Genomic DNA, 23,770 nt, shown 5'->3' with positions numbered 1-23,770 from the left:
AGATTTTGGGGGGGGGAATCACCCTATAACTCTTCTATGGGACCCCATAAATTGGGGGGGGGGAGAGACCCTTTATAGGGGCAACCCTACAACCCCTCTATGGGACCCCATAGATTCTGGGGGAGGGGGGGGGTCACCCTATAACTGTTCTATGGTACCCCATAGATTCTCGGGGGGGGGGGTCACCCTTTAACCCTTCTATGGGACCCCATAAATCTTGGGGGGGGGGGGGGAGACCCTGTATAGGGGCGACCCTACAACCCCTCTATGGGACCCCATTGATTTTGGGGGAGGGGGGGGGGTCACCCTATAACTGTTCTATGGGACCCCATAGATTCTGGGGGGGGGGTCACCCTTTAACCCTTCTATGGGACCCCATAGATTTTTTTTGGGGGGGGGGAGTTGACCCTCTATCCTACCTGTGGATGGGGGGGGGGGGGGGGGGGGGACACGGTGACATTTGGGACCCCCCCCCCCCCAGGTACCTGGAGGAGGTGGGCTGCAGTGACACCGTGTTGGACATGAGGTCCCGAAGGGTCCGGGCGCTGCTGGCGCGACCCCCCCCCGCCGCCCCCCCCAGCCCTAAAAACCCCCCCGGCTCTGGGGAGTCGCTGCTGGTGCGGCGCATCGAGGAGCAGATCCAGAGGTGGGGGGGGGGGATTTGGGGTCTTTTTGGGGGGGTGGGGGGGTGGGGGGGTCTTGGGGGGGGTGATTGGACGGGGGGGGGGGGAATTTGGGGTCTTTTGGGGGGGGGTCTTGGGGGCATGGGGGGATTTGGGGGGGGGATTGGGGTCTTTTGGGGGGGGTCTTGGGGGTATGGTGGGATTTGGGGGGCAGTTTTGGGGTCTTTTGAGGGGGGATTTGGGGTCTTTTGGGGGGGGTCTTGGGGGGCATGGGAGGATTTTGGGGGGGGATTTGGGGTCTTTTGGGGGGGGTCTTGGGGGTATGGTGGGATTTGGGGGGGGGGTTGGGGTCTTTGGGGGGGATTTGGGGACGTTGGGGGGGGTCTTGGGGGTATGGTGGGATTTGGGGGGGGGTTGGGGTCTTTTGGGGGGAGATTTGGGGTCTTTTGGGGGGGGTCCTGGGGGCATGGTGAGACTGGGGGGGGATTTGGGGCCTTTTGGGGGGGGTCTTGGGGGCATGGGGGGATTTAGGGGGGATTTGGGGTCTTTTGGGGGGGTCTTGGGGGCATGGGGGGATTTGGGGGGGAGTTTGGGGGTCTTTGTGGGGGGGGATTTGGGGTTTTTTGGGGGGGATTGGGGGTGTTCGGGGGGGTTGGGGTCTTTTGGGGTCTTTGGGGGGGGATTTGGGGTCTTTTGGGGGGGGTCTTGGGGGCATGGTGGGATTTGGGGGCATTTGGGGTCTTTTGGGGGGGGCGTCTTGGTGAGGTGGGACTGGGGGAGGATTTGGGTTCTTTTGGGGGGGGGTCTTGGGGGCATTGTGGGACTGGAGGGGGGATTGGGGTCTTTTGGGGGGGGTCTTGGGGGTATGGTGGGATTTGGGGGGAGTTTTGGGGTCTTTGGGGGGGATTTGGGGTCTTTTGGGGGGGAGTCTTGGGGGCATGGTGGGACTGGGAGGGGGATTTGGGGCCTTTTGGGGGGGTCTTGGGGGGCATGGGGGGATTTGGGGGGGGGATTTGGGGTCTTTTGGGGGGGTCTTGGGGGGCACGGTGGGATTTAGGGGGGATTTGGGGTCTTTTGGGGGGGTCTTGGGGGGCATGGTGGGATTTGGGGGGGAGTTTGGGGGTCTTTGTGGGGGTGGACTTGGGGTTTTTTGGGGGGGGTTGGGGGTGTTCGGGGGGGTTGGGGTCTTTTGGGGTCTTTGAGGGGGGATTTGGGGTCTTTTGGGGGGGGTCTTGGGGGCATGGGGGGATTTAGGGGGGATTTGGGGTCTTTTGGGGGGGGGTTCTTGAGGGCATGGGGGGATTTGGGGTCAAGTTTTGGGGTCTTTTGAGGGGGAATTTGGGGTCTTTTGGGGGGGGATTTGGGGTGTTTGGGGGGGGTCTTGGGGGCATGGTGGGATTTGGGGGCATTTGGGGTCTTTTGGGGGGGGCGTCTTGGTGAGGTGGGACTGGGGGAGGATTTGGGTTCTTTTGGGGGGGGGTCTTGGGGGCATTGTGGGACTGGAAGGGGGATTGGGGTCTTTGGGGGGGGTCTTGGGGGCATGGTGGGATTTGGGGGGGGAGTTTGGGGGTCTTTTGAGGGGGAATTTGGGATCTTTTGGGGGGGGGTCTTGGGGCCACGGTGGGATTTAGGGGGGATTTGGGGTCTTTTGGGGGGGTCTTGGGGGCATGGTGGGATTTTGGGGGGGGATTTGGGGTCTTTTGGGGGGATCTTGGGGGCATGGGGAGATTTGGGGGGGGGATTGGGGTCTTTGGGGAGGATCTTGGGGGGGTATGGTGGGATTTGGGGGGGATTAGGGGTCTTTTGGGGAGGATTTGGGGTCTTTCTTTGGGGGGGGGGCGGGGGGGTCTCGGGGGGGATGATATGATTGGACTGGGGGGGGATTTGCGGTCTTTTGGGGGGGTCTTGGGGGGCATGGGGGGATTTGGGGGGGGGATTGGGGTCTTTTGTGGGGGTCTTGGGGCATGGTGAGACTGGGGGGGGATTTGGGGCCTTTTGGGGGGGTCTTGGGGGCATGGGGGGATTTTGGGGGGGGATTTGGGGTCTTTTGGGGGGGGTCTTGGGGGGCATGGTGGGATTGTGGGGGGGATTTGGGGCCTTTTGGGGGGGATCTTGGGGGGGTATGGTGGGATTTGGGGGGGATTTGGGGTCTTTTGGGGGGGTCTTGGGGGCATGGGGGGATTTGGGGGGGAGTTTTGGGGTCTTTGGGGTGGGGGATTTGGGGTTTTTTGGGGGGGTTGGGGGTGTTCGGGGGGGGTTGGGGTCTTTTGGGGTCTTTGGGGGGGATTTGGGGTCTTTTGGGGGGGGTCTTGGGGGCATGGTGGGATTTGGGGGCATTTGGGGTCTTTTGGGGGGGGCGTCTTGGTGAGGCGGGACTGGGCGAGGATTTGGGTTCTTTTGGGGGGGGGGTCTTGGGGGCATTGTGGGACTGGAGGGGGGATTGGGGTCTTTTGGGGGGGATCTTGGGAGTATGGTGGGATTTGGGGGGCAGTTTTGGGGTCTTTGGGGGGGATTTGGGGTCTTTTGGGGGGGTCTTGGGGGTATGGTGGGATTTGGGGGGGATTTGGGGTCTTTTGGGGGGGTCTTGGGGGGCATGGGGGGATTTGGGGGGGGATTTGGGGTCTTTTGGGGGGTCTTGGGGGGCATGGTGGGATTTGGGGGGGAGTTTGGGGTCTTTGGGGGGGATTTGGGGTCTTTTAGGTGGGGTCTTGGGGGCATGGGGGGATTTAGGGGGGATTTGGGGTCTTTTGGGGGGGTCTTGGGGGCATGGGGGGATTTGGGGGGGAGTTTGGGGGTCTTTGTGGGGGGGATTTGGGGTCTTTTGGGGTCTTTGGGGGGGGATTTGGGGTCTTTTGGGGGGGTCTTGGGGGTATGGTGGGATTTGGGGGGGATTTGGGGTCTTTTGGGGGGGTCTTGGGGGGCACGGTGGGATTTAGGGGGGATTTGGGGTCTTTTGGGGGGTCTTGGGGGGCATGGTGGGATTTGTGGGGGAGTTTGGGGGTCTTTGTGGGGGGGGATTTGGGGTTTTTTTGGGGGGGTTGGGGGTGTTCGGGGGGGTTTGGTGTCTTTTGGGGTCTTTGGGGGGGGATTTGGGGTCTTTTGGGGGGGGTCTTGGGGGCATGGTGGGATTTGGGGGCATTTGGGGTCTTTTGGGGGGGGCGTCTTGGTGAGGTGGGACTGGGGGAGGATTTGGGTTCTTTTGGGGGGGGGGTCTTGGGGGCATTGTGGGACTGGAGGGGGGATTGGGGTCTTTTGGGGGGGGTCTTGGGGGTATGGTGGGATTTGGGGGGGAGTTTTGGGGTCTTTGGGGGGGATTTGGGGTCTTTTGAGGGGGGGTCTTGGGGGGCATGGGGGGATTTTGGGGGGGGATTTGGGGTCTTTTGGGGGGGTCTTGGGGGCATGGTGGGACTGGGGGGAGATTTGGGGTCTTTTGGAGGGAGGGGGAGTTTGGGGGCTTTCTTTTGGGGGGGGGGGTCACGGGGGGGGGATATTTGGGGGATCTTTTGGAGGGTTTGAGGGTTTTTTGGGGGGGGTCTTGGGGGAGAAGGGTCCTTTGGGGGGGGGGTTGGGGTTCTTTGGGGGTCACAACCCCCCCCCCCTTTTTGCCCCCCCCCCAGGAATGCAGGGAAGGAGGCGAAGGAGCCGACCCCCTTCCTGCGGCCCTGCGAGGATGAGGACAGCGATGAAGATGAGGATGAAACCCCCCCTCCCCCCCCCGGGGACAGGGAGCCCCCCCGGCAGCACAAAAAGCAGCGCGTCAAGGTGGGACCCCCAAAAATGGGGGGGGGGGGGGGACACCAGAAATTGGGGATGGAACCTTGGGGGGGGGGTTTAATTGGGGACCCCAAAAATGGGGGGGGGGGAACACCAGAAATTGGAGATGGAGCCTTGGGGGGGGGGGGCTTTAAATTGGGGACCCCAAAAAATGGGGGGGGTGGGGGGGGTGGGTGCCTCAGAAATTGGGAATGGAGCCTTTTGGGGGGGGGTGGGGGCTTTAAATTGGGGATTGGGGACCCCAAAAAAGGGGGGTACCCCAAAAATTGGGGACGGAGCCTTTTGGGGGGGGCTTTAAATTGGGGATTGGGGACCCCAAAAGATGGGGACAGGGACTTTGGGGGGTCCTAAAAATGGGGACAGAACCATTGGGGACCCCGAAAATGGGAACAGGGACTTTGGGGACCCCATAAATTGGGGACAGAGCCTTTGGGGTCCCCAAAAATGGGGGAGAGAGACATTGAGGACCCCAAAAAATGGAGACAGGGCCTTTGGGGGACCCATAAATTGGGGGTAGAGCCATTGGGGACCCCAAAATGGGGACAGGGACTTTGGGGATCCCATAAATTGGGGGTAGAGCCATTGGGGACCCCAAAAATGGGGACAGGGACTTTGGGGACCCCATAAATTGGGGGTAGAGCTATTGGGGACCCCAAAAATGGGGACAGGGACTTTGGGGACCCCATAAATTGGGGGTAGAGCCATTGGGGATCCCATAAATTGGTTGTAGAGCCATTGGGGACCCCAAAAAATGGGGAGAGAGCCATTGGGAACCCCCAAAACATGGGGACAGAGCCTTTGGGGTCCCCAAAAATGGGGGAGAGAGACATTGAGGACCCCAAAAAATGGAGACAGGGACTTTGGGGGACCCATAAATTGGGGGTAGAGCCATTGGGGACCCCCAAAATGGGGACAGGGACTTTGGGGACCCCAAAATGGGGACAGGGACTTTGGGGACCCCATAAATTGGGGGTAGAGTTATTGGGGACCCCAAAAATGGGGACAGGGACTTTGGGGACCCCAAAAATGGGGACAGAACCATTGGGGTTCCCAAAAGTGGGGGAGAGAGCCATTGCGGACCCCAAAACATGGGGACAGAGCCTTTGGGGTCCCCAAAAATGGGGTTGAGGACCCCAAAAAATGGAGACAGGGCCTTTGGGGGACCCATAAATTGGGGGTAGAGCCATTGGGGACCCCAAAAATGGGGACAGGGACTTTGGGGACCCCATAAATTGGGGGTAGAGCCAGTGGGGACCCCAAAAGATGGGGAGAGAGCCATTGGGGACCCCAAAAAATGGGGACAGAGCCATTGGAGACCCCATAAATTGGTTGTAGAGCCATTGGGGACCCCAAAAAATGGGGACAGGGACTTTGTGGGACCCCCAAAAATGGGGCCAGAACCATTGGGGACCCCATAAATTGGGGGAAGAGCCATTGGGGACCCCAAAAGATGGGGACAGGGACTTTGTGGGACCCCAAAAATGGGGACAGAACCTTTGGGGACCCCATAAATTGGTTGTAGAGCCATTGGGGACCCCAAAAAATGGGGACAGGGACTTTGTGGGACCCCCAAAGTGGGGACAGAACCTTTGGGGACCCCAAAAATGGGGCCAGAACCATTGGGGTTCCCAAAAGTGGGGGAGAGAGCCATTGGGGACCCCAAAAATGGGGACAGGGACTTTGGGGGACCCATAAATTGGGGATAGAGCCATTGGGGACCCCAAAAATGGGGACAGGGACTTTGGGGACCCCATAAATTGGGGATAGAGCCATTGGGGACCCCAAAACATGGGGACAGGGACTTTGGGGACCCCAAAGTGGAGACAGGGACTTTAGGGAACCCCAAAATGGGGACAGAACCATTGGGGATCCCAAAAATGGGGACAGGGACTTCGGGGGACCCCAAAAAAATAGGGACAGAACCATTGGGGTTCCCAAAAGTGGGGGAGAGAGCCATTGGGGACCCCAAAACATGGGGACAGAGCCTTTGGTTGTCCCCAAAAATGGGGGAGAGAGACATTGAGGACCCCAAAAAATGGAGACAGGGACTTTGGGGGACCCATAAATTGGGGGTAGAGCCATTGGGGACCCGAAAAAATGGGGACAGGGACTTTGGGGACCCCGAAAATTGGGGATAGAGCCATTGGGGGCCCCCAAAATGGGGACAGGGACTTTGGGGACCCCATAAATTGGGGGTAGAGCTATTGGGGACCCCAAAAGATGGGGACAGGGACTTTGGGGACCCCATAAATTGGGGGTAGAGCCATTGGGGACCCCAAAAGATGGGGACAGGGACTTTGTGGGACCCCCAAAGTGGGGACAGAACCTTTGGGGACCCCATAAATCGGGGATAAACTCACCGGTGTCCCCAAAAGATGGGGAAGGCGGGGCCATCGGGGTCAGAGCCCTACGGGGTCTGTGGGGTCCCCGACGTCCCCAACAACGTCCCCACCCTCAGCTGCCCCCGACGCCGCTGCTGCCGGAGGTGGAGGAGGAGGAGGAGGAGGACAACGACGACGAAGACGACGACGACGACGACGACGATTCTGAGGACGCCCTGAACGAATTCCATTTTTTGGGCTCGGGGGAAAACGGGGACGGGCGGCGCGGAGGGGAGGGCGGCGAGATGGGTGAGAAGCTGACCCCCCCCCCCCCCACATTCCAACCTTCCCCCCCCCCCGTATCTGTGTGTCTGTGTGTCCGTCCGTCCGTCCGTTGACCCCCCCGCTGTCCCCGCAGGGCGCCGCCGTGTGCGGCTGCAGGGGATGCTGGCTGACCTGAGGGACGTCGATGGCATCCCACCCGCGGGGGGGGGACTGGGGGCAAACCATGCCAGAGAAGGTATTGCCCCCCCTTCCCCCCCCCCACAGCACCCACCCCCCCCCTACACTGCCCCCCCCCCCCCTCGGTGCCCACCGTGCCCCCCCCAGTGCCCCCCACGGTGCCCCCAGTGCCCCCCCGTGCTGCCCCCAGTGATGCCTCACTGATCCCCCCCCCATGGTGCCCTCAGTGCCCCCCCCCAGTGCCCCCCATGCTGCCCCCAATGATGCCCCAGTGACCCCCCCCATGTGCCCTCAGTACCCCCCAGTGCCCCCCCAGTGCCCCCCATGCTGCCCCCAATGATGCCCCAGTGCCCCCCCCCTCCAAGTGCCCTCAGTGCCCTCCATGCTGCCCCCCCAGTGCCCCCTGTGCTGCCCCCAATGATGCCCCAGTGACCCCCCCCAGTGCCCTCAGTGCCCACCGTGCCCCCCCAGTGCCCCCCTGTGCTGCCCCCAATGATGCCTCACTGATCCCCCCCCCATGGTGCCCTCAGTGCCCCCCCAGTGCTCCCCCCCAGTGCCCCCCATGCTGCCCCCAATGATGACCTAGTGACCCCCCCCATGTGCCCTCAGTACCCCCCAGTGCCCCCCCAGTGCCCCCCATGCTGCCCCCCATGCTGCCCCCAATGATGCCCCAGTGCCCCCCCCCCTCCAAGTGCCCTCAGCACCCCCCCAGTGCCACCCCAGTGGTGCCTCCCAGTGCCCCCAGTTGTGCCCCCCCATGCTGCCCCCCCATGCTGCCCCATTGCCCCCCCCGTGCCCCCCCATTGCCCCCTGTGCTGCCCCCAATGATGCCTCAGTGCCCCCCCCCTCCAAGTGCCCTCAGTGCCCCCCATGCTGCCCCCCCATTGCCCCCCATGCTGCCCCCAATGATGCCCCAGTGACCCCCCCCAGTGCCCTCAGTGCCCACCGTGCCCCCCACGGTGCCCCCAGTGCCCCCCTGTGCTTCCCCCAATGATGCCTCACTGATCCCCCCCCCATGGTGCCCTCAGTGCCCCCCCAGTGCTCCCCCCCAGTGCCCCCCATGCTGCCCCCAATGATGCCCCAGTGACCCCCCCCCATGTGCCCTCAGTACCCCCCAGTGCCCCCCCAGTGCCCCCCATGCTGCCCCCCATGCTGCCCCCAATGATGCCTCAGTGCCCCCCCCCTCCAAGTGCCCTCAGTGCCCCCCATGCTGCCCCCCCATTGCCCCCTGTGCTGCCCCCAATGATGCCCCAGTGACCCCCCCCAGTGCCCTCAGTGCCCACCGTGCCCCCCCCAGTGCCCCCCACGGTGCCCCCAGTGCCCCCCTGTGCTTCCCCCAATGATGCCTCACTGATCCCCCCCCCATGGTGCCCTCAGTGCCCCCCCCCAGTGCCCCCCATGCTGCCCCCAATGATGCCCCAGTGCCCCCCCCCTCCAAGTGCCCTCAGTGCCCCCCATGCTGCCCCCCCAGTGCCCCCTGTGCTGCCCCCAATGATGACCTAGTGACCCCCCCATGTGCCCTCAGTACCCCCCAGTGCCCCCCCAGTGCCCCCCCCCAGTGCCCCCCAGTGCCCCCCATGCTGCCCCCAATGATGCCCCAGTGCCCCCCCCCCTCCAAGTGCCCTCAGCGCCCCCCCAGTGCCACCCCAGTGGTGCCTCCCAGTGCCCCCAGTTGTGCCCCCCCATGCTGCCCCATTGCCCCCCCCGTGCCCCCCCAGTGCCCCCCATGCTGCCCCCAGTGATGCCTCTGTGACCCCCTCCATGCTGCCCCAGTGCCCCCCCCCGTGCCCCCCCATTGCCCCCCATGGTGCCCCCAATGATGCCCCAGTGACCCCCCCCCTTCTAGTGTTCTCATTGCCCCCCCAGTGGTGCCCCCAGTTGTGCCCCCCCATGCTGCCCCATTGCCCCCCATGCTGCCCCCATTGCCCCCCCCAGTGCCCCCATTGCCTCCCATGCTGCCCCCACTGCCCCCCAGTGCCCCCCAGTATCCCCAGTGCTGCCCCTACTGCCCCCATTGCCCCCATGCTGCCCCCATTGCCCCCCATGGTGCCCCCATTGCCCCCCCGGTGCCCCATTGCCCCCCAGTGCCCCCCATGCTGCCCCCATTGCCCCCCCAGTGCCTCATTGCCCCCCATTGCCCCCCATGCTGCCCCCATTGCCCCCCCCAGTGCCCCCATTGCCTCCCATGCTGCCCCTACTGCCCCCACTGCCCCCCATGCTGCCCCCATTGCCCCCCATGCTGCCCCTACTGCCCCCACTGCCCCCCATGCTGCCCCCATTGCCTCCCCCCGGTGCCCCATTGTCCCCCATGCTGCCCCCAGTGCCCCCCCCGGTGCCCCACTGCCCCCCATGCTGCCCCCATTGCCCCCCCGGTGCCCCATTGCCCCCCATGCTGCCCCCACTGACCCCCAGTGCCCCCCAGTACCCCCAGTGCTGCCCCTACTGCCCCTATTGCCCCCAATGCTGCCCCCATTGCCCCCCCCGGTGCCCCATTGCTCCCATGCTGCCCCCAGTGATGCCCCCATTGCCCCCCATGCTGCCCCTACTGCCCCCATTGCCCCCATGCTGCCCCCACTGCCCCCCCGGTGCCCCATTGCCCCCATGCTGCCCCCATTGCCCCCCCGGTGCCCCATTGCCCCCATGCTGCCCCCATTGCCCCCCCGGTGCCCCATTGCCCCCATGCTGCCCCCATTGCCCCCCCGGTGCCCCATTGCCCCCATGCTGCCCCCACTGCCCCCCCAGTGCCCCATTGCCCCCCATTGCCCCCCATGCTGCCCCTACTGCCCCCATTGCCCCCCCGGTGCCCCACTGCCCCCCCGGTGCCCCATTGCCCCCATGCTGCCCCCATTGCCCCCCGGTGCCCCATTGCCCCCCCGGTGCCCCATTGCCCCCCATGCTGCCCCCATTGCCCCCCCGGTGCCCCATTGCCCCCGTTGCCCGCAGGCTCCCTGGGGCTCCCCCCCGAGGTTTTCATCATGGACAGCCTGGGGGGGGCCGTCAGCCTGGGGGACCTGGCGGACCTGACGGTCAGCAACGACAACGAGCTGGGCTGCGACGTGAGTGTCACAAAGTGTCCCCAGCGTGTCCCCAAAGTGTCCCCAAAGTGTCCCCAAAATGCCCCCAAAGTGCCCCCAATGTGTCCCCAACGTGTCCCCAAAATGCCCCCAAAGTGTCCCCAGTGTGTCCCCAATGTGTCCCCAACGTGTCCCCAACATGTCCCCAATGTGTCTCCAAAGTGTCCCCAACGTGTCCCCAAAATGCCCCCAAAGTGTCCCCAACGTGTCCCCAATGTGTCCCCAGCGTGTCCCCAGAGTGTCCCCAGAGTGTCCCCAGAGTGTCCCCAGAGTGTCCCCAAAATGCCCCCAAAGTGTCCCCAGTGTGTCCCCAATGTGTCCCGAATGTGTCCCCAAAGGGTCCCCAGAGCATCCCCAAAGGGTCAACAATGTGTCCTCAACGTGTCCCCAACGTGTCCCCAATGTGTCCCCAAAGTGTCCCCAACATGTCCACAGTGTGTCCCTAATGTGTCCCCAACGTGTCCCCAACGTGTCCCCAAAGGGTCCCCAAAGGGTCCCCAACATGTCCCCAACATGTCCCCAATGTGTCCCCAATGTGTCCCCAACGTGTCCCCAACGTGTCCCCAAAGCATCAGCAGAGTCATTTATGTGTCCCCAAAGTGTCACCAATGTGTCCCCAGCGTGTCCCGAAGGGGTCCCCAAACGTGTCCCCAAAATGCCCCCAAACTGTCCCCAATGTGTTCCAAATGTGTCCCCAAAGTGTCCCCAGAGTGTCCCGAATGTGTCCCGAATGTGTCCCCAAAGGATCCCCAAAGTGTCACCAAAGTGTCACCAAAGTGTCCCCAAAGTGTCCCCAGAGTGTAATCTGTGTGTCCCCAAAGTGTCCCCAAAGCATCAGCAGAGTCATTTATGTGTCCCCAAAGTGTCCCCAAAGTGTCACCAATGTGTCCCCAAAGTGTCCCCAAACGTGTCCCCAAAGTGTCCCCAACGTGTCATCCATGTGTCCTCAGCTTTTCCCAACATGTCTCCCAAGTGTCATCTGTGTGTCCCCAACCTGTCCCCAAAGTGTCCCCAATGTGTCCCCAATGTGTCCTGAACGTGTCATCCATGTGTTCTCAGTTTTTCCCAATGTGTTCCCAAAGTGTCCCCAATGTGTCCCCAAAGTGTCCCAAAAGTGTCACCAAAGTGTCCTCAGTTTTTCCCAACGTGTCCCCAACATGTCTCCAAAGTGTCATCTGTGTGTCCCCGAAGTGTCCCCAGAATGTCCCCAGAGGGTCCCCAAAGTGTCCCCAGAGTGTCCCCAAAGTGTCTCCTGTGTGTCCCCAATGTGTCCCTAAAGTGTCCCCAAAATGTCCCCAACGTGTCCCCAACATGTCATCTGTGTGTCCCCAAAGTGTCCCCAATGTGTCGCCAAAGTGTCCAAAATGTGTCCCCAAATTGTCCCCAAGGTGTCACCTGTGTGTCCCCAACGTGTCCCCAACGTGTCCCCAGTGTGTCCATAATGTGTCCCCAATGTGTCCCAAAAGTGTCACCAAAGTGTCCTCAGTTTTTCCCAACGTGTCCCCAACATGTCTCCAAAGTGTCATCTGTGTGTCCCCGAAGTGTCCCCAGAATGTCCCCAGAGGGTCCCCAAAGTGTCCCCAGAGTGTCCCCAAAGTGTCTCCTGTGTGTCCCCAATGTGTCCCTAAAGTGTCCCCAAAATGTCCCCAACGTGTCCCCAACATGTCATCTGTGTGTCCCCAAAGTGTCCCCAATGTGTCGCCAAAGTGTCCAAAATGTGTCCCCAAATTGTCCCCAAGGTGTCACCTGTGTGTCCCCAACGTGTCCCCAACGTGTCCCCAGTGTGTCCATAATGTGTCCCCAATGTGTCCCCAAAGTGTCAGCAGAGGATCATTTATGTGTCCCCAAAGTGTCCCCAGAGTGTCATTTGTGTGTCCCCAATGTGTCCCCAAAGTGTCTTCTGTGTGTCCCCCGTGTCCCCAACCCCATTTATGACCCCCCCCGATCTCTGTTGTCCCCCCTGCGCCCCCAACCCCATTTGTGAGTGTCCCCCTTTGCCCCCAGCCCCATTTGTTTCTGTCCCCTGTGCCCCCAGCCCCATTTATGACCCCCCTGATCTCTGCTGTCCCCCCTGTGCCCCCAGCCCCATTTATGACCCCCGCGATCTCTTGTCCCCCCTGTGCCCCTCACCCCATTTATGCCCCCCCCTGATCTCTGCTGTCCCCATTGTCCCCCCAGCCCCATTTATGACTGTCCCCCCTGTGCCCCCAGCCCCATTTATGCCCCCCCAGCCGTCCCCATTGTTCCCCCATCCCCATTTGTGTCTGTTCCCCCTGTGCCCCCAGCCCCATTTATGCCCCCCCCGATCTCTGCTGTCCCCATTGTCCCCCCAGCCCCATTTATGACTGTCCCCCCTGTGCCCCCAGCCCCATTTATGACCCCCCCGATCTCTTGTCCCCCCTGTTCCCCTCACCCCATTTATGCCCCCCCACGAGCTCTGCTCTCCTCATTGTCCCCCCAGCCCCATTTGTGAGTGTCCCCCCTGTGCCCCCAGCCCCATTTATGCCCCCTCCCCAATCTCTGCTGTCCCCCCTGTGCCCCCAGCCCCATTTATGCCCCCCCAGCCGTCCCCATTGTCCCCCCATCCCCATTTGTGTCTGTCCCCCCTGTGCCCCCAGCCCCATTTATGACCCCTCCCCGATCTCTTGCCCCCCCTGTGCCCCCAACCCCATTTATGACCCCCCTGATCTCTGCTGTCCCCCTGTCCCCCCTGTGCCCCCCAGCCCCATTTATGCCCCCCCCAACCTCTGCTCTCCTCATTGTCCCCCCAGCCCCATTTATGACTGTCCCCCCTGTGCCCCCAGCCCCATTTATGCCCCCTCCCCAATCTCTGCTGTCCCCCCTGTGCCCCCAGCCCCATTTATGCCCCCCCAGCCGTCCCCATTGTCCCCCCATCCCCATTTGTGTCTGTCCCCCCTGTGCCCCCAGCCCCATTTATGACCCCTCCCCGATCTCTTGCCCCCCCTGTGCCCCCAACCCCATTTATGACCCCCCTGATCTCTGCTGTCCCCCTGTCCCCCCTGTGCCCCCCAGCCCCATTTATGCCCCCCCCAACCTCTGCTCTCCTCATTGTCCCCCCAGCCCCATTTATGACTGTCCCCCCTGTGCCCCCAGCCCCATTTATGCCCCTTCCCCGATCTCTGCTGTCCCCCCAGTGCCCCCAACCCCATTTATGCCCCCCCACGAGCTCTGCTCTCCCCATTGTCCCATTTATACCCATCCCCCTGTACCCCCCATCCCTTTCCCGCCCCCACCTTTTGCAGTGCCATCATCTCCCCATCTCACCTCCTTCCCTGCCGTCCCCCCCCCTTCCTCCCCCCCCTGCTGTCCCCCCTTTGCCCCCAACCCCATTTATGACCCCCCCATGAGCTCTGCTGTCCCCATTGTCCCCCCAGCCCCATTTATGACTGTCCCCCCTGTGCCCCCAGCCCCATTTATGCCCCCCCAGCCATCCCCATTGTCCCCCCATCCCCATTTGTGTCTGTCCCCCCTGTGCCCCCAACCCCATTTATGACCCCCCTGATCTCTGCTGTCCCCCTGTCCCCCCTGTGCCCCCCAGCCCCATTTATGCCCCCCCCAACCTCTGCTCTCCCCATTGTCACCCCATCCCCATTTATGACTGTCCCCCCTGTGCCCCCAGCCCCATTTATGCCCCCTCCCCAATCTCTGCTGTCCCCCCTGTGTCCCCAGCCCCATTTATGCCCCCCCCCGATCTCTGCTGTCCCCATTGTCCCCCCAGCCCCATTTATACCCCCTCCCCAATCTCTTCTGTCCCCCCTGTGCCCCCCAGCCCCATTTATGCCCCCCCCAACCTCTGCTCTCCCCATTGTCACCCCATCCCCATTTATGACTGTCCCCCCTGTGCCCCCAGCCCCATTTATGACCCCCCCGATCTCTGCTCTCCCCATTGTCCCCCCATCCCCATTTGTGTCTGTCCCCCCTGTGCCCCCAGCCCCATTTATGCCCCCTCCCCAATCTCTGCTGTCCCCCCTGTGTCCCCAGCCCCATTTATGCCCCCTCCCCATCTCTTCTGTCCCCCCAGTGCCCCCAGCCCCATTTATGCCCCCCCAGCCGTCCCCATTGTCCCCCCATCCCCATTTATACCCATCCCCCTGTACCCCCCCCCCCCCCACCTTTTGCAGCGCCATCATCTCACCTCCTTCCTGCTGCATCCCCCCCCCCCCTTTTTTTTCCCTTTTACCCCCCCAGCTGTCGGAGGGCCGCGATGCCCTGAAGAAGACGTGGAGCCCCAAATTCACCCTGCGCAGCCACTACGACTCGGTGCGGGGCGTCGCCTTCCACCCCTCCGACCCCGCGCTGCTCACCGCCTCCGAGGACGGGACCATGAAGCTGTGGAACCTCCAGAAAGCCGTGGCAGCCAAAAAGTGGGTGCTGGGGGGGGGGTCAGGGGGGTCGGGGTGGGGGGGGGGGGGTGTTTTAGGGGGGGTGGTGATGCTGGTTGTGATGCTGAGCCGCGCTTTGCAGGAGCGCAGCGTTGGACGTGGAGCCGGTTTACGCCTTCCGAGGGCACAGGTTGGGAGATGGAAGCTTTGGGGGGGGGGGGGGACGGACGGACGGATGGACGGACGGAAATGGGGATGGGGGGGAGGGGGGGGGGCAGGGTTCAGGGGACGGTCGGCACGGGGGTGTGGGGAACAGCGTGGGGAGGGCAGGGGGGGTAAATGGGGTGGGGGACACAGTGGGGATGGCAGAGGCATTAAGGTGGGGTGTGGGGATGCTGTGGGTTTACAAATGGGGTTGGGGGACATTATGGGGTCATGAGAGCTCAGGGGATGCTCACAAATGGGGTTGGGGGCACTATGGGGCCATTAAGGCACTCCTGATGGGGTTTGGGGATGCTGTGGGTTCACAAATGGGGTTTGGGGACATTATGGGGACAGCAGAGCTCTGGGGATGCTCACAAATGGGGTTGGGGGCACTATGGGGCCATTAAGGCACTGGTGATGCGGTTTGGGGACGCTGTGGGTTCCCAAATGGGCTTTGGGGACATTATGGGGACAGCAGGGCTCTGGGGATGCTCACAAATGGGGTTGGGGACAGTATGGGGACAGCAGAGCCATTAAGGCACTGGTGATGGGGTTTGGGGACGCTGTGGGTTCACAAATGGGGTTTGGGGACACTATGGGGTCATGAGAGCTCTGTGGGTGCTCATAAATGGGGTTGGGGACAGCATGGGGACAGCAGAGCCATTAAGGGACTCATGATGGGGTTTGGGGACGCTGTGGGTTCCCAAATGGGCTTTGGGGACATTATGGGGACAGCAGGGCTCTGGGGATGCTCACAAATGGGGTTGGGGACAGTATGGGGACAGCAGAGCCATTAAGGGACTCGTGATGGGGTTTGGGGATGCTGTGGGTTCACAAATAGGGTTGGGGACACTATGGGGACATGAGAGCTCAGTGGGTGCTCATAAATGGGGTTGGGGACACTATGGGGACAGCAGAGGGATTAAGGCACTGGTGATGGGGTTTGGTGACGCTGTGGGTTCCCAAATGGGCTTTGGGGACATTATGGGGACATGAGAGCTCACAGGATGCTCATAAATGGGGTTGGGGACAGCATGGGGACAGCAGAGGCATTCAGGCACCGGTGATGGGGTTTGGGGACGCTGTGGGTTCCCAAATGGGCTTTGGGGACATTATGGGGACAGCAGGGGTCAGGGGATGCTCACAAATGGGGTTGGGGACAGTATGGGGACAGCAGAGCCATTAAGGGACTCGTGATGGGGTTTGGGGACGCTGTGGGTTCACAAATAGGGTTGGGGACACTATGGGGACATGAGAGCTCAGTGGGTGCTCATAAATGGGGTTGGGGACAGCATGAGGACAGCAGAGCCATTAAGGCACTGCTGATGGGGTTTGGGGACGCTGTGGATTCCCAAATGGGCTTCGGGGACATTATGGGGACAGCAGGGCTCTTGGGATGCTCACAAATGGGGTTGGGGGCACTATGGGGAGAGCAGAGCCATTAAGGCACTCCTGATGGGGTTTGGGGACGCTGTGGGTTCACAAATGGGGTTGGGGACATTATGGGGTCACGAGAGCTCAGGGGATGCTCACAAATGGGGTTTGGGGACAGCATGGGGACAGCAGGGGTCAGGGATGCTCACAAATGGGGTTGGGGACAGTATGGGGACAGCAGAACCATTCAGGCACTCCTGATGGGGTTTGGTGACGCTGTGGGTCCCCAAATGTGCTTTGGTGACACCGTGGGCACCCCGGACGGACGTGATGCTCCTGTTGGCTTCCTGTTGTCCCCTCTTTTATCCCCCCCCCACCTCTTTGTCCCCCCCCCAACCCCCCCAGAGGCCCGGTGCTGGCCGTGGCCGTGGCTGCGGACGCCCAGCTGTGCTGCAGCGGCGGAGCCGACGGCTGCATTCGGCGCTGGAAGCTGCCGGACCTCAACGTGGATCCCTACGATGGTTACGGTGGGTGACGCCACCCCCCCACCTTCAATTCTTGTCACCTACCCCCCTCCTCACCTCTTGGTGACATCTGTCCCCCCCCTTTACCCCCCCCAGACCCCAGGGTGCAGAGCGGGGTGCTGGAGGGCCACCTTCAATTATTGTCACCCCCCACCTTCTCCTCACCTCTTGGTGACATCCATCCTCCCCCTTTTAACCCCCCCCCCAGACCCCGGGGTGCAGAGGGGGGTCCTGGAGGGCCACCTTCAGTTATTGTCCCCCCCCACCCCCTCCTCACCTCTTGGTGACATCTGTCCCCCCCCCTTTAACCCCCCCCCAGACCCCAGGGTGCAGAGTGGGGTGCTGGAGGGTCACCTTCAACTATTGTCCCTTCCCCCCCCCAGACCCCAGGGTGCACAGTGGGGTCCTGGAGGGTCACCTTCAATTATTGTCACCCCCCACCCTCCTCACCACTTGGTGACATCTGTGCCCCCCCCTCCCCTTTTGACCCCCCCCCCCAAGACCCCGGGTTGCAGAGCAGGGTGCTGGAGGGCCACCTTCAATTATTGTCACCCCCCACCCCCTCCTCGCCACTTGGTGACATCTGTGTCCCCCCCTTCACCCCCCCCCAGACCCCGGGGTGCAGAGGGGGGTCCTGGAGAGCCACCTTCAACTATTGTCACCCCCCCCCCCTCCTCGCCACTTGGTGACATCAACCCCTCCCCCTTTAACCCCCCCCCTTAAGCCCCCCCCCTCCCCTTTTTACTCCCCCCCCCCCAGACCCCGGGGTGCTGATCGAGGTCCTGGAGGGCCACCTTCAATTATTGTCACCCCCTCACCCCCCCTTTTGACCCCCCCCCAGACCCCGGGGTGCAGAGGGGGGTCCTGGAGGGTCACCTACAATTATTGTCCCCCCCCACCCCCTCCTCACCACTTGGTGACATCTGTCCCCCCCCCTTTAACCCCCCCCCAGACCCCAGGGTGCACAGTGGGGTGCTGGAGGGCCACCTTCAATTATTGTCACCCCCCACCCTCCTCACCACTTGGTGACATCTGTGCCCCCCCTCCCCTTTTGACCCCCCCCCAGACCCCAGGGTGCAGAGCGGGGTGCTGGAGGGCCACCTTCAATTATTGTCACCCCCACCCTCCTCACCTCTTGGTGACATCCGTCCCCCCCCTTTACCCCCCCCAGACCCCAGGGTGCAGAGTGGGGTGCTGGAGGGTCACCTTCAACTATTGTCCCTCCCCCCCCCAGACCCCAGGGTGCAGAGGGGGGTCCTGGAGGGCCACCATCAATTATTGTCACCCCCCACCCCCTCCTCACCACTTGGTGACATCTGTGCCCCCCCTCCCCTTTTGACCCCCCCCCCCCAAGACCCCGGGGTGCTGAGTGGGGTCCTGCAGGGCCACCTTCAATTATTGTCCCCCCCCCCCGACCCCGGGGTGCAGAGCGGGGTGCTGGAGGGCCACCTTCAATTATTGTCACCCCCCCCCCCCTCCTCACCTCTTGGTGACATCAACCCCTCCCCCTTTAACCCCCCCTCCCCTTTTTACTCCCCCCCCCAGACCCCAGGGTGCAGAGTGGGGTCCTGGAGGGCCACCTTCAGTTATTGTCACCCCCACCCCCTCCTCACCACTTGGTGACATCTGTCCCCCCCCCTTTACCCCCCCAGACCCCAGGGTGCAGAGCGGGGTGCTGGAGGGCCACCTTCAATTATTGTCACCCCCCACCCTCCTCGCCTCTTGGTGACATCTGTCCCCCCCCCTTTTCCCCCCCCAGACCCCAGGGTGCAGAGTGGGGTGCTGGAGGGTCACCTTCAACTATTGTCCCTCCCCCCCCCAGACCCCAGTGTGCACAGTGGGGTCCTGGAGGGACACCTTCAATTATTTTCACCCCCCACCCCCTCCTCACCTCTTGGTGACATCTGTCCCCCCCCTTCACCCCCCCCCAGACCCCGGGGTGCAGAGGGGGGTCCCGGAGAGCCACCTTCAACTATTGTCACCCCCCACCCCCTCCTCGCCACTTGGTGACATCAACCCCTCCCCCTTTAACCCCCCCCCTTAAGCCCCCCCCCTCCCCTTTTTACTCCCCCCCCCCAGACCCCGGGGTGCTGATCGAGGTCCTGGAGGGCCACCTTCAGTTATTGTCACCCCCCACCTTCTCCTCACCACTTGGTGACATCTGTGCCCCCCCTCCCCTTTTGACCCCCCCCCCCAAGACCCCAGGGTGCAGATTGGGGTGCTGGAGGGCCACCTTCAATTATTGTCACCCCCCACCTTCTCCTCACCACTTGGTGACATCAACCCCCCCCTTTTGACCCCCCCCCAGACCCCGGGGTGCACAGCGGGGTGCTGCAGGGCCACCTTCAATTATTGTCACCCCCTCACCCCCCCTTTTGACCCCCCCCCAGACCCCGGGGTGCACAGCGGGGTGCTGCAGGGCCACGAGGACGCGGTTTGGGGTCTGAGCTTCGATGCGTGCGGGCGCCGCCTGCTGTCCTGCTCTGCCGACGGATCCGTGCGCCTCTGGGAGCCGCGCAGCAGCGCCTGCCTGCTGAGCTACAGGGCGGCCGGCGGTGAGTGGGGGGGAAAATGTCCCCAAAGTGTCCCCAAGGTGTCACCAAAGGGTCACCAAAGTGTCACCGTAGGGTCAGCAAAGAGTCCGCAGTGTGTCGTCAAAGTGTCTCCAATATGTTCCCAAAGGGTCACCAGTGCGTCCCCAATGTGTCCCCAAAGGGTCCCCAAAGTGTCACCATAGGGTCACCAAAGTGTCACCAAGGTGTCCCAAAAGTGTCACCGAAGTGTCACCAATGTGTCCCCAAAGTGTCCCCAAGGTGTCACCAATGTGTCCCCAAAGTGTCCCCAAGGTGTCACCAAAGTGTCACCATAGAGTCAGCAAAGTGTCTCCAATATGTTCCCAAAGGGTCACCAATGCGTCCCCAATGTGTCCCCAAAGGGTCCCCAAAGTGTCTCCAAAGTGTCCCCGAGGTGTCACCATTGTGTCCCCAAGGTGTCACCAAAGTGTCACCAAGGTGTCACCAAAGGGTCACCAAAGTGTCTCCAGTGTGTCCCCAATGTGTCCCCAAAGTGTCTCCAAAGTGTCTCCAAAGGGACCCCAAAGTGTCTCCAAAAGTGTCCCCAAAGTGTCCCCAAAGTGTCACCAAAGTGTCCCCAAAGGGACCCCAAAGTGTCCCCAAGGTGTCACCAAAGTGTCACCAAAGTGTCACCGTAGGGTCAGCAAAGGGTCCGCAGTGTGTTGTCAAAGTGTCTCCAATGTGTTCCCAAAGGGTCACCAGTGTGCCACCAATGTGTCCCCAATGTGTCACCAAAGTGTCCCCAAGGTGTCACCTGTGTGTCCCCAGAGGGTCACCAAGGTGTCACCAGAGTGTCACCAAAGTGTCACGGTAGGGTCAGCAAAGGGTCCCCAGTGTGTCGTCAAAGTGTCTCCAATATGTTCCCAAAGGGTCACCAATGTGTCCCCAAAGTGTCCCCAAAGGGTCCCCAATGTGTCACCAATGTGTCCCCAAAAAGTGTCACCAAGGTGTCCCCAAAGTGTCCCCAAAGTGTCCCCAGTGTGTCTCCAAAGTGTCCCAAAAGTGTCCCCAAAGTGTCACCAAAGTGTCCCCAAAGTGTCACCAGTGTGTCCCCAAAGTGTCCCCAAAGGGTCCCCAAAGGGTCCCCAAAGTGTCCCAAAAGTGTCACCTGTGTGTCCCCATAGTGTCACCTGTGTGTCCCCAATGTGTCCCCAAAGTGTCCCCAATGTGTCCCCAAAGTGTCCCCAAGGTGTCACCTGTGTGTCCCCAAAGGGTCACCAATGTGTCCCCAAGGTGTCCCCAAAGTGTCACCGTAGGGTCAGCAAAGGGTCCCCAGTGTGTCATCAAAGTGTCTCCAATATGTTCCCAGAGGGTCACCAATGTGTCACCAAGGTGTCACCAATGTGTCCCCAAAGTGTCACCAACGTGTTCTCAAAGGGTCCCCAAAGTGTCACCTGTGTGTCCTCAAAGGGTCACCAAAGGGTCCCCAAAGTGTCCCTAGAGGGTCACCAATGTGTCACCAAATTTTCACCTGTGTTTCCCTGATGTGTCCCCAATGTGTCCCCAATGTGTCACCAAAGTGTCACCAAAGTGTCCTCAAAGAGTCCCCAAGGTGTCACCTGTGTGTCCCCAAAGGGTCACCAGTGTGTCACCAATGTATCCCCAAAGGGACCCCAAAGTGTCACCAAAGTGTCCCCAATGTGTCACCATTGTGTCCCCAAGGTGTCCCCAAGGTGTCACCTGTGTGTCCCCAAAGGGTCAACAATGTGTCCCCAATGTGTCCCCCATGTGTCCCCAAAGGGTCACCTGTGTTTCCCCGAAGCATCCCCAAAGTGTCCCTAAAGTGTTCCCAGTGTGTCACCAAAGTGTCCCAGAAGTGTCACCAAAATGTCACCATTGTGTCATCTTTTCCCCAACACTGTAGTTGTCCCCCCCTGCCCCCTTGTCCCCAACGCAGCCGTTGTCCCCCCATGTCCCCAGTGTCCCCAACACTGTCATTGTCCCCCCGTGTCCCCAGCTCTCATTGTCCCCTCGTGTCCCCAATGTCCCCAACACTGTCATTGTCCCCAATGTCCCCAGCACTGTCTTTGTCCCCCTGTGTCCCCATGGACAGGGGGACACATTGGACATTGTTCTCAACACTGTCATTGTCCCCCTTTGTCCCCATGTCCCCAACTCTATCATTGTCCCCCCATGTCCCCAATGTCCCCAACACTCTCGTTGTCCCCCAGTGTCCCCAACGCTGTCATTGTCCCCCCGTGTCCCTGTGGAGCTCTGTGTCCCCAACACTGTTGTTGTCCCCCCATGTCCCCAATGTCCCCATACTGTCCTTGTCCCCCAATGTCCCCAACACTGTCGTTGTCCCCCCATGTCCCCCATGTCCCCAACTGTTATCATTGTCCCCCCATGTCCCCATGTCCCGAACACTCTCGTTGTCCCCCCATGTCCCCATGTCCCCAACACTCTCATTGTCCCCCCATGTCCCCAATGTCCCCAACGCAACCATTGTCCCCCCATGTCCCCATGTCCCCAACACTCTCGTTGTCCCCCAATGTCCCCAACGCTGCCATTGTCCCCCCATGTCCCCAACAGTGTCCTTGTCCCCCCATGTCCCCAATGTCCCCAGCATTGCCTTGTCCCCCCATGTCCCCCATGTCCCCAACACTGTCCTTGGCCCCCCATGTCCCCCATGTCCCCAATGCAGCTGTTGTCCCTCCATGTCCCCCATGTCCCCAACACTGTCCTTGTCCCCCCATGTCCCCAATGTCCCCAGCATTGCCTTGTCCCCCCATGTCCCCCATGTCCCCAACACTGTCCTTGTCCCCCCATGTCCCCAACGCAGCCATTGTCCCCCCGTGTCCCCATGTCCCCAACACTGTCATTGTCCCCCCGTGTCCCCCGTGTCCCCAGCATTGCCATTGTCCCCCCATGTCCCCAACTCTATCATTGTCCCCCCATGTCCCCAACGCAGCCATTGTCCCCCCATATCCCCATGTCCCCAACGCAGCCATTGTCCCCCTATATCCCCATGTCCCCATACTGTCCTTGTCCCCCCGTGTCCCCAACGCCGCCGTTGTCCCCGCAGAGCTGGGTGTCCCCACGTCGCTGACGTTCTGGGCGCCGGCTCCCAGCCAGGCGGTTTTCGGTTTCCGCTCCGGCGCTGCGCTGCTCTTCGACCTGGAGGCCGCGCGGCCACTGCTGGCCATGGAGCGCGGGGAGGGTGAGCGGGGGGGTGGGAGTGGGTGGGAGTGGGAGTGGGAGTGGGGGAGTGAGTGTGAGTGTGGGAGGGAGTGGGAGTAGGAGTGGGAGTGGGAGTGGGAGTGTATGAATGAGTGGGAGTGGGGGAGTGGGGGAGTGAGTGTGGGAGTGGGAGTGTGAGTGTGGGAGTGAGTGGGAGTGGGAGTGAGTGGGAGTGAGAGTGGGTGTGGGAGTGGGAGTGTGAGTGTGGGAGTGAGTGGAAGTGGGAGTGGGAGTGTGGGAGTGAGTGTGAGTGTGAGTGGGAGTGTGAGTGGGAGTGGAAGTGGGAGTGGGAGTGAGTGGGAGTGAGAGTGTGAGTGAGTGGGAGTGGGAGTGGGAGTGGAAGTGGGAGTGTGAGTGTGAGTGAGTGGGAGTGGGAGTGGGAGTGGGAGTGGGAGTGTGGGAGTGTGCGAGTGGGAGTGGGAGTGAGTGTGAGTGTGGGAGGGAGTGGGAGTGGGAGGGAGTGGGAGTGTGAGTGTAAATGGGAGTGGGAGTGGGAGTGAGTGTGAGTGTGTGAGTCAGTGTGAGTGTGAGAGTGAGTAGGAGTGTGAGTGGGAGTGTGGGAGCGTATGAATGAGTGGAAGTGGGAGTGAGTGTGTGAGTGTGAGTGTGTGAGTGCTGCTGTGTCACACTGATGGTTGGGGCACTGCCCCACATCCCATAATGCCCCCATTGCCCCCAATGCCCCCATTGCCCCCAATGCCCCCATTGCCCCCAATGACCCCATTGCCCCCATTGACCCCAATGCCCCCCCTGCCCCCAATGCCCCCATTGCCCCCAATGCCCCCATTGCCCCCAATGACCCCATTGCCCCCATTGACCCCAATGCCCCCCCTGCCCCCATTGCCCCCAATGCCCCCACTGCCCCCATTGCCCCCATTGCCCCCAATGCCCCCATTGCCCCCAATGCCCCCATTGCCCCCCATGCCCCCATTGCCCCCCCTGCCCCCATTGCCCCCAATGCCCCCATTGCCCCCAATGCCCCCACTGCCCCCATTGCCCCCATTGCCCCCAATGCCCCCATTGCCCCCAATGACCCCATTGCCCCCATTGACCCCAATGCCCCCCCTGCCCCCATTGCCCCCAATGCCCCCATTGCCCCCAATGCCCCCATTGCCCCCAATGACCCCATTGCCCCCATTGACCCCAATGCCCCCCCTGCCCCCATTGCCCCCAATGCCCCCATTGCCCCCAATGCCCCCATTGCCCCCATTGCCCCCATTGCCCCCAATGCCCCCATTGCCCCCAATGACCCCATTGCCCCCATTGACCCCAATGCCCCCCCTGCCCCCATTGCCCCCAATGCCCCCATTGCCCCCAT

General features: G+C 62.1%; 2 protein-coding genes across 2 annotated transcripts in view; both read left to right on the top strand.

Moving 5' to 3' along the window:
- Positions 1 to 23,770, top strand: part of STRN4 (striatin 4) — a 34,744-nt gene that overhangs the window by 6,684 nt on the left and 4,290 nt on the right. Inside the window, exons 5-14 of the mRNA XM_090130040.1 lie at positions 482 to 646; positions 4,241 to 4,385; positions 6,856 to 7,027; positions 7,137 to 7,238; positions 10,124 to 10,236; positions 14,464 to 14,639; positions 14,740 to 14,787; positions 16,581 to 16,702; positions 19,090 to 19,254; positions 22,298 to 22,432. Of these exons, the coding sequence (XP_089986166.1) occupies positions 482 to 646; positions 4,241 to 4,385; positions 6,856 to 7,027; positions 7,137 to 7,238; positions 10,124 to 10,236; positions 14,464 to 14,639; positions 14,740 to 14,787; positions 16,581 to 16,702; positions 19,090 to 19,254; positions 22,298 to 22,432 (1,343 nt within the window). The remainder of the gene's footprint in view (positions 1 to 481; positions 647 to 4,240; positions 4,386 to 6,855; positions 7,028 to 7,136; positions 7,239 to 10,123; positions 10,237 to 14,463; positions 14,640 to 14,739; positions 14,788 to 16,580; positions 16,703 to 19,089; positions 19,255 to 22,297; positions 22,433 to 23,770) is intronic.
- LOC149913388 (uncharacterized) lies at positions 10,253 to 11,339 on the top strand. The gene has a single exon (XM_090130043.1). The coding sequence runs from the start codon at positions 10,295 to 10,297 to the stop codon at positions 11,288 to 11,290; it is 996 nt and encodes a 331-aa protein (XP_089986169.1). The 5' UTR covers positions 10,253 to 10,294; the 3' UTR covers positions 11,291 to 11,339.

This window comes from Phasianus colchicus, chromosome 38 (genome assembly GCF_987193195.1).
Source record: "Phasianus colchicus chromosome 38, bPhaCol1.hap1.1, whole genome shotgun sequence".
NCBI lineage: Eukaryota > Metazoa > Chordata > Aves > Galliformes > Phasianidae > Phasianus > Phasianus colchicus.
This window is presented reverse-complemented; position numbering and strand designations above follow the sequence as displayed.

Bases quoted from the DNA above. Each gene is read 5' to 3' on its own strand.
- LOC149913388 (XM_090130043.1), top strand. From the start codon at position 10,295: ATGCCCCCAAAGTGCCCCCAATGTGTCCCCAACGTGTCCCCAAAATGC.